Below are 9,622 nucleotides of genomic sequence, written 5' to 3'. Positions count from 1 at the left end.
AAGAAATCTGGGTAGGCTTCACAGAAGAGGTGACTTTAGTGTTAAGCATTATAAGATGAATAGGAGTTCACAAGCTGGGTAAGGAAAAAGAGGGGCACTCCAAGCTAAGAGGTTGACAAGTACACAGGATGTTAGAAGAGATACAGGCAGTTCATTCTGGTCTGAACATGGTTTGTTTGGAGAAGGGGCTGGAGGTGGAGCTGGACAGTTGTAGAGCATTGAATGCCAGTAAAGTTTAGATCTGAGGGAGGCACTGAGGCTAGGGAAAGGCTCTTAGGCAGGAAGTGGCTGGTCCAGATGTTAAGTGAGCTCACCCACCCACCCTCCTCAAAAGCATGCAGCGAACAGACCAGACCTGGTTTGAATGTGAAAAATAAACTCTTTTATTTCAGTACTTGCTCTTTGTGGCTCAAAAGCACATCTACTGCTTGCTTGGAACCCAGAAGTATTTATAAAACCACAGAGAAATCGAGCAATATTTATATAGAACATACATATTTCGGCTCAAGTGCTTCTTCCTGTGCAAAGCAGAAAGTTCTAAGTGCATCAGCGTGACTTTCCCCAAATCCCTCTCTGGGATTTGGGGGACTCCGGAGGCTTTGACCCCACTCCAGATACAGAATTCTCCCCGCTTCCCTCTTCCAGGCTGAGGGAGGCCCAGTCACATGGAGAGAGCGAGGGGTAAAGTCAGAGATGGCAACCTGTGGGGTCCCCGAGCTTAGTCAGGGGCAAGGGCTGTGTTCCAGGGCCCTGGCTCTTCAAAGAGGGGGTGGCTGAGATGCCAGCCTTGTTGGTGAGTGACCAGCACAGGCAACTTAAGGCTCCTGTGAAGTCTACGCATTGTGGTGGGTGGGGTCATGGGTAGGACAAGGGCCTCCGGGGCTCTTTTCCCCTACAACTGGGCTCTGAAGGAAGATGCCTGGGCACAGGTGGGGGACTCAGACAGGGCTGGGGGCAGGAAGGTGGTCATGGTCATGGTCTCATTCTCCGAAACATCCTGGCCTGTGACCTAAGGCTCTGTGAAGCCAGGGAGTAAGACTCAATGTCATTGGCAAGGCTGAGTCATATGAGGCACCAGCAGTGCAGAGCTGAAGGGGCCTTGGAGACGAGCTGGTTCCACCACTCTGTGACCGAGAAGCAGACTGAGGCCCAGAGAGGGGAAGGCAGTGGCTGGCCAGACTTGGGGCTCAAACCCAGGGCTCTAACCCCTCCAATTTCCTCCCCACCTCCTCATCCTAACTGGATCCTTTTTGATCAGGCCCCAAATGGCCTCTCTGACAGTCAGCTCAGGGCTGGTGTGGTGAACGGGGCCCTGGACTCAGAGCCAGAAGGCCTGGCTCCATTCCTGCACCTTCATATTAAGCAGCCTTGCAAATATCCAGCGGTGCAGGGAGGGCCACCTCCCTTCTCCAAGCTGCAGTCTTCTCATCGAGAAAGCGGCTCCCACTCTGCAGTTTCCCATGGCAATTAAATGGGTTGGTGGCCGTGTGAGCCCAGGAAGCACTTAGTAGGTGCCTCACAATTGCGGGGTGCGGGGGTACTATTGGGCCGGGGCTGCTGGGATGTGGGGGGAGCTTGGGTCTGGACTGTTCCTGGGACCCTCCCGATCTGCACCTGCTCAGGCACTGCCAACAGCCCCTGGGGCCTGGGCACAATCTGGGGAAGGGGTTCAGGACACCCTAGGGAGCTCAGTTCCTTGATCTGGTCACTGGGCACACTTTTTCTCACCTGCTCCCAGGGAAGGGGCTCTGGAATTGATCAAACAATATGGCGGGTGGTCAGTGGCTTTTCAAATGGCATCTGGGCTGGGAAGGGAGGCGGGAGTCCCTCCTCCCCGGCCCACCCCCCAGGCCCAGTCAGCCAAGATCAGGGCTCCTACTGTGGAGGCACAAAACATTCCTCACAGGTGAGGGAGGTGGGGAGCCAGGCTCAGGGGGACCAGATGGGCCGGAAGTACATTCAATTCCAAAGAGCGCCCATAGGCAGCCCACCCTGCCCTGGGGTCCGGGGCCCAAGAAGGGGCAAATTTTGCTCATTAGCTTGGGATAAAGATTGGGGTCAAGTTGGGGGCCCTCGGCTGGCTCAGGTGGGGCTGGCACGGGGGCCCTTAGGAGGTGTTAATAATGACGTTCCTGAAGCCCTTCACGGCCTTCAGCCTGTCGCTCTCGAAGTTCACCACCAGCTTGTGGCGGCCCGCGTTCCGGGGCAGCAGGTCCACCCTCACCTTGACTTCCGCCCCTGCCTCCACGGGGTCCGGGCTGGGAGAAAGAGAGAGAAAGAGGGTGAGATCAGGGCCCTGGCCTGGTCCCCACGATGGGGACAGGCCAGGATGACACATGACTACTGAGATCTTAGCCCAGAAACTCCATGGATGTGTAGCTTTGTGCCGACAGAATAAAATGGGTCCCGCTCACCACTCTCTGAAGGTCTGGGCCATCTGCCCTCCTATGTGTAGAGGGGCTGGTGTGTTTGTGTGTGTGTACATGAAAGTGGATGGCGTGCTTGGGGGTAAGAGTGTGGATGCTCATGTGACCACATGCATGAAAATGCATTGAGCTGTACATACGTGACTTGTATGCTTTATGTAAATTACATTACAGTGAAAAAGTGAAAAAGAAGAAGTGTGTATGCTCGTAAGTGTACATATATACAAATATGTATCCATGAGGGTACACCACGCAGGCACGCATGTACACCTGTGTGTATGTGAGGACTCGGGTGTCCCGAGGTGGGTGCTTAGTGAATGTGTACCTGTTTAGGTTTGTGAACACATGTGCACACAACGCAGCTAACGTGTGGGTATTTGGGCGTAGACACGGGGGAATATTAGGCGGGTGTGTGGGTGGGTGTGTGGGAAGGATGAAGAGGGGGTTACGGGCCTGGGTTCAGTGCTGGAGGGCGCCCTTCCGCCCGCAGCATCTGCCCTCTGCTCCCAGGCCCCCAGGCTGGAGGGACCAGCACTTACATTTCCACGGTCTTCTGCTCGTCGGTCAGGCCCGCCCCCTCCACGGTGAAGGTGCAGCCTGACAGCGGCACGGTGAGCGGGTTCCACAGGGACACCTCAGCCACCAGCTTGCGATTCTGCTTGGGCTCTCCCAGGATCTAGAGGAGGCATGGGGCAGATGTCAGGGGCAGCACGGAGGGAGAGCAGCCCACAGCCCCTCAAGGGCATGCAGGGTCCCAACTGGGCCATCTCCATCTTTGCTGCAATTTGGCCCAATGTCTGCCCAGCTCCGCCGCTAACATTCCTCGCCTCATCTGGAAAACACAGATGATGACACCTGCCCAGGCCTCCTTCATGGAGCTGAAGTGAGGCTCCACGCAACCCACAGGATGTGTAAAATGCCTCCCTCATTCTAGGGTCTAGGGTGGAAAGATCAGAGTCTTTGGAGCCAGGCTGATCTCTGCCCCTTTCTCACTGTGTGACCTCGGCAAAGTTACTACCCTCTCTGAGCCTTGGTTTCTTCATAGGAGAGACATGCCTGACCACAGGGTTCTCATGAGGATTAACTGAGCTAATATGTGCAAGCTCCTAGCAGACTGTCTGGCACACAGTGCCCACTCCCTCCTGCTCTGCTCTTTACCATTTATTTGTAACTGCAGCGTTTGGGGATCTGGGGCTGTGACTCCTCCAAGTGAATCACTATGATGACCATGAAGTTGGTGGTAAGAATAGTCAGTTTTTATTGAGCCCTCATAATGTGCTGGATACGGTTCTATGTTCTTCCTGTAGATGCACATTTAATCCTTACAACACCCATTTTATAGATGAATAAATAGACTCCAGAGTCTGTGCCCTTAACAACACATCCCTTCCTGCCCCACCAGGGCCCCAGGACCTGGGAATCTAGCATTAGTAGTTTAGCTTTTAAGGGTCCATGAGTCTGAGATCCCTAAGTGCCATGATCCTACTACTCTGGGATTTTAGGATTCATTCCTAGAGGCTGTGAGTCCCAAATTCTTTCTGCTTCATGATGCTTTTCTTTGATGAACCTAGGATCTGAGGAACCTCAGGCATCAGAGATCTTGAGGTTGCAGGGAGGGAGGTGCATGCGCGTGTGGGGACCTGTCCGGGGACCCAGCCAGCCCTTACCCGGATCTTGATTTCTGGATTCTCCAGATAGATGTCCCTCTCAGCCAGCAGGTAGCTGTTGGCAGCTGGCTCGACGAAGAGGCCCCGCACCTTGATGAGGTTCGACTCGGTCAGGCAGTCACAATACTTTTCGTAGAGGATTCGAAGGGGAATGCTCTTCTCTGCAGGAGGGGAGAGGGGAGAGCACTCATGACATCTGAATCGTGGCCCCCACCTCTCCTATGGCATCTCCACAAGGCACAGAGAGGGCAAGTAATGAACTCGAGGTCACACAGCTGGTGAATGGATGTGCATGTCCCAGCACTTTCCCTCACCTGCCCTGGCTCCAAGGCTCCCAGGGAGGAAGTGGGGAGGGGAGGCTTGGGCTTTAATCCTGCCTCTGCCCTTTGCTAACTGGGGATGCTGGGCAAGTCACCCCACCTCTCAGGACCTCCATTTCCCCCCATGAGGTCGGTAGAATTGTACCCATTTACAGATGAAGAAACACTTCTGCCAGTAAGTGTTCAGATCAGGAGAGCTGGCCCTGCTTGGCCACTGACTGACTGTGTGAGCCTGGGAAGATGACCTCCCCTCTCTGTTTCTCCTCTGTTCCCTCTCTGTTCCCTGGGACATCTGGCACCCGCTGGGCAGAGCTAAGATCAGAGGTCATTTCAGAGCAAGAGCCACACAAGCGATAGGGGTGAGAAAGAAGCCGGCAGGGCCAACCCCTCCCACTGCAGAGAAGCAAAGTGTGGATTGCAGCCCCATTTCTCTGACAAGAACACTGAAGCCTTAGGGCACCAGGGGTCAGCTTACAGGAGGCAGGAAGGAGCAGTGAAAAGGGCACAGGACTGATTCTCCACAGGACCTGCTTGTTCACTCGGTCGCAGGGAACCTTGGGAAAAATCCCTTCTGCTCCTCGGGCTTCCCCCCCATCAAACAACAATGTTGGAGGGACGGTCCTGGGGCTCCATGGAGCCCAGCCAACCTCTCCTCACTGTCCCAGTGCCATGATGGGAGATGCTGTTTCTTCTTTTTCTGCCATCTGTCCCCTCCGTCCCTGCACTAGACCAGCGTTTCCCAAACTCCAGCCATTCATGTGATTTTCCACGTCTGAGTAACTCCTCATTAAATAATTTTTCTTTCAGTCCCCTCACTTTTTAACCTTTTTTGCTTAGGGAACCTTTTCATCATTATTTGCAGAAAACCTGTCTCATTTACCGTAAGTAGAAGGAAGCTGGTAAAAACAAACACCAGCAAACAAAGTCATGTTTATCCAATTCAGGCCGATATTCTCATTTGCTGAGGGCTCTGAGTTTGAGACCTGAGCTTACTGTTAAAGAGGGAGATTAGCAAGGATCTGGGGTGCCCGGGCCAGTGAGCACCCGCTGGGAGGTCATCTCTAGGGCCGTGAAGGCCCGAGCAGACGGTCACCTTCTCTCTGCATGAGTCAAGGTCCAGGTCCTGGCTGGGCACATTGGTGTTCCCCGTCCCACTCTCTGGAAAATGTGTGCCCAGCCCTCTAGTCACTCATTACTGGGGTGGATCTGCCCCAACCTCTGCTCAGATGACGTGGGGGGAAAAAAAACCCAAAACTTCTGCCAAAAAGGACGAAAAGGAGTGAAAATTCCTGGGTCAGGACCTGGTGGAGCAGAGTGGAAACTCTGACCAGCTCCACAGGAAAGAAGGAAACCATTGTCCTCCAGGAGCCTGGAGGAGGTGGCCCCAGCTGTTAACTTTTCCAGGAGGCTTAGGTCAGCGTGGGGCTGGACCTTTGAGAATTGCTGTCTACAGGCCAGGGGCCTTGGCCTTGGCTTCGGGCCAGATGCTGGCTGAAAGAGGGAAACGTTTGCGGTTAGTGTCTATTCATTCCTTAGATGATTCCTTTGATCATCACAGAGATCACGCTGCCTGCATTCCTCATGACCCACCTGGAGGGGTGAGGGTATCCAGAGAGAGAGAAGGGGTGGGTGGCAGGAAGGGAGAGAGCAAGGAGGCGGGGTGGGGGACAGCTGGATTCAGTTCAGCTGTCCTAGGCCTGGCTTCCTGTCCGCTAGCACATGGAAATCCCCCAGATCTTATCATCAGAGAATAACCAGCAACTCAGCCAAAGTTCAGGGTCTCACAGGGTGGGAGAATCACTCTCAGGTTGACTTTGGCCTTGGAAGCCTCAGTAGGGCATCCTGGCCTAGCCCCACCTGAGGGCAACACGCAGGACCACTGCTCTCCTCTGCCCTCTCCCGACAGGCTGTGCCCCTCAGAGGTCTCCGTAGCAGGAGGGACCCCTCCGCTGTGAACACATCCCCAGGAAGAAACACTGGGGCTGTGGCTGAAGCAGAAGAATGCTGCGAAGGGCCTGAGGGTATCTGGGAGGCAAAGGGTGACTCAACAGCAGCCTGGGTGGAAGTTATTCTGGCATCCCTGGTTCAGATTGGAGTTCACCTTATGATACACATTCCAGGAAAGACACTTCCTCCCTTTGAAGCAGTTCTGAGCGTGAGGAAAAACTGACACGTGTGCATTCACACAAAGGGGCTAGAAGGGCTCTTCAAAGATGAACCAGCCTTTGTATAAATGGGGAACCCGGGGCCTGGAATGGAGAAGAGAAATAGCCAGGAGCTCACAGCCTGTGGGCAGAATTGCAGGAACTAGGACCTCGGTATCCCAACCACCCCACACACCTGTAGGGATGGAGCCCTGCCCCTGACTCAGGGCCTGGATGTGGAGATGAGAGCCGAGTCCTCTGCACACCAGCAAGGTTGGCAGTGACTCAGGAAGCACTGAGCCCGGCCCTGAGACCATTGCCTGGCACAGCAGGGTTCAGGAAAGACGCTTTTCGGCCTCCGCACACCTGTCGGCACTTGCTCAGCGAACAGTGAAGAGCCCTGCCGTGTCCAGGCACCATTATACACTTTCCAGATCTTTCCTGAACACACATCTCCTTCGCAGCCCATGCTAATGCCCCATTTGATGGATGAGTGATTCAAGGCCCAAGGTTATACATCTAGAAGGTGGGAGAGGTTCTTCCCTGGTGGTCCAGTGGTTAAGACTCTGAGCTCCCAATGCAGGGGGCACAGGTTGGATCCCGGGTTGGGGAACTAAGATCCCACACGCCACATGGCGTGGCCAAAATTAATAATAATAATAATAACAGAAGGTGGGAGAGGCCAGATACAAAGCCAAGTCTGGCCTCCGAACACCCCTTTTAGCAGCATAAGTGTTGGGGCCCCAGCCCTGGTGCCACGTGGCTCTGCCCCTAGAGCTTTGCCTCTGCTCAGGGACCCTGACAGAGGGTCTGCTCTGTCCTGGCGTGTGGCCCCAGGGTGCCTGAGGTGGGCCTGAGATAGAGGCCCCAGGGTTGACTGATGTTCTACTCAGATCATGCTGACCACAGGTCCTCTCCCAACTCGAAGACCCCCCTGCCCTCCCCATGCCCACAGGCTCCAAGTGCAGGAACGGAGAATGGGCTGCTGGTGGGGATAGGAGACTGGGCTCCGTGCTGCCTCCCTAAGTGACCTTGGCAGCTGCAATCCCTCTCAGGGCCTCCAGCTTAATTTTAGGGAGATAACCAGGTGTGGTGACAAAGCCAGCAGTGAAAGGGATCAAGGGGACGATGACTGTGCAGGCGTCCGACCAAGAAGCCAGAGTGACAGAGGCTCTGCCCAGGGTTGAGGGCTGGGTGAGCTACTGACATTATTTCAGCCCCAAAAGGGGAAGGGGATCTGCTCCCAGGGAGGCTGGACCAGGCACTGGAGCCATGGAAGAGGAGAAGATCAGGGCTTTTCCTTTCCTATCACTGTTAGAGCCACACTGTCCAGTATGGCAGCTTCCGGCCACATGTGGCTGTTTAAGTGAAATTAAAACTTTAGTCCCATAATTAACACCAGCCACACTGCAAGCCCACAATAGCCACATGGAGCTAGTGGCCACCGCACTGGACAACGCAGATACAGGGTATCCTTATATCACAGAAAGTTCTCTGGGTAGTGCTCGTCTTGAATCTCTTCTCTCTAAGCCTGAGAACCTCCAGAGAAATAGGAGAGGTTCTCAAAGGGGCTCTGGGGAGAGGCACCTGTAGTGTGAGTTGCTGGAGACGGAGGAAAGGAATTTGCTGGAAGGGGCAGCAGAGAGTCTGGGAAAGCAGTCAAGGGTCCTCCGAAGATGAGATGGAATGAAATAGAATAGTTGCTGCGAGTACAGGTTCAAGTCTCCATCCTGTCACTTCCTGTGTGGCCTTGGGAAAGTTACTTAACCTCTCTGTGCTCAGTCTTCTCATCTGGAAAATGGGGCCATAAAAGAATCCACCTCCTACTTTTGTTATAAGAAGGAACTGGGTTGCTATTTATAAAGTGCCGAGGACAGGGCCTGACCCACAGTGAGGGCGATGGGAGTTAGGTAGATGGCACACGTTCAGCTCTCAGGGCACAACCTAGCATGTCGTCAGGGTGGTCAACAGCTGCTCCAGGAACACAGGGCCTTACCAGAGAAGGGCTCCAGGGAAAAGTTGAGCAGGTCCTTGGTGCCACACTCGGGTCCCAGGATCCCGTTGTAGCTGACGGTGCGGGCACAGAGCAGGAGGCAGCCAGTGTGGTCCTCGGCAGTGTTGTTGGTGATGTGGGCAAAGACGTCAAAGTCGCTGCCCCTGTTCATGCCCTGGCCCGCACGGATCCGCATGGCCACCCCTGTCTCCTCTTTATCAGCCAGTTTGTTCTGGTGGTTGGCCCTTGCAAAGGCTTCCCTCTCCTCTGCGGACCCTGTGGGGACAGGGAAGAGAGCTTCATCACAGCTGGAAGGGGGATCAATGAGAAGGAGGCTGGGAGCAGGGCAAGCTGGCTTCTCAGAGTCCTGGTGACTCAGAGCACCCCTGAGGGAGCCCCTTCTTTACATTACTGTGCCAGGAGGAGGAAAGAGTATTTTATTTACTTTCCACAAGTGAACTCCTATACATCCCTCAAGACCCATCCACAAATGACCCCTCTTCCAGGACGCCTTCTCTGACTCCTCCTTTCCCAGGATGAAAGAGTCACAATGTCTTTTGGAGTTTCATAGCTGTCTATTGCCTGTCATGGTGTTCTGGCCCACCAGGTTTTTTTCTGTTCATATGCTTACACTCGCAAGCCTCTTGAGGACTAAGACTGTGTTACTTAATCTTAAGTCATACCCAATGCCTACAACAGTGTTTGGTGCCTAGTAGGCACTGATACAATGAGAAATTTCTCACCTCTAAGCATTTGCACAGGGACCACTTCTACCTGAAATCCTTTCCCTCCCTTCTCTACCTGTTGAGCTTTCCAGCAGGAATGACTGCCCCCTGCTTTATATTCCATTTACTTCTCCCCATGTGCCTTTTATTTTTGTCCCCAGTGTTGTTGGGTACATTACTTATTTCTTCTATCAAATCATCAGCTCTAGACCTTTCAGAGGCCAGGGAAAGCATCTTTTCCTTCTGTTTTAGCCCTTCCCACTAGAGCACGGTCACTTAATACCCAATCCCCAGTCAGCCCTGGAGAGTCAACGGGGGTCAGATAAAGGCTGTGGTTTCTTAGTCAC

General features: G+C 53.9%; 1 protein-coding gene across 1 annotated transcript in view; it reads right to left on the bottom strand.

The window, feature by feature from the left end:
- Positions 1–383: 383 nt before the first annotated feature.
- TGM2 (transglutaminase 2) overlaps positions 384–9,622 on the bottom strand; it is a 32,258-nt gene continuing 23,019 nt past the window's right edge. Inside the window, exons 10-13 of the mRNA XM_068524390.1 lie at positions 8,554–8,826; positions 4,094–4,254; positions 2,966–3,102; positions 384–2,258 (exon numbers count right to left, since the gene is read on the bottom strand). Of these exons, the coding sequence (XP_068380491.1) occupies positions 2,108–2,258; positions 2,966–3,102; positions 4,094–4,254; positions 8,554–8,826 (722 nt within the window). The 3' untranslated portion in view covers positions 384–2,107. The remainder of the gene's footprint in view (positions 2,259–2,965; positions 3,103–4,093; positions 4,255–8,553; positions 8,827–9,622) is intronic.

This window comes from Eschrichtius robustus, chromosome 16 (genome assembly GCF_028021215.1).
Source record: "Eschrichtius robustus isolate mEscRob2 chromosome 16, mEscRob2.pri, whole genome shotgun sequence".
NCBI classification, from domain to species: Eukaryota; Metazoa; Chordata; class Mammalia; order Artiodactyla; family Eschrichtiidae; genus Eschrichtius; species Eschrichtius robustus.
Note: the sequence above shows the minus strand (reverse complement) of the source record. Positions and strands in the feature narration are given on the sequence as shown.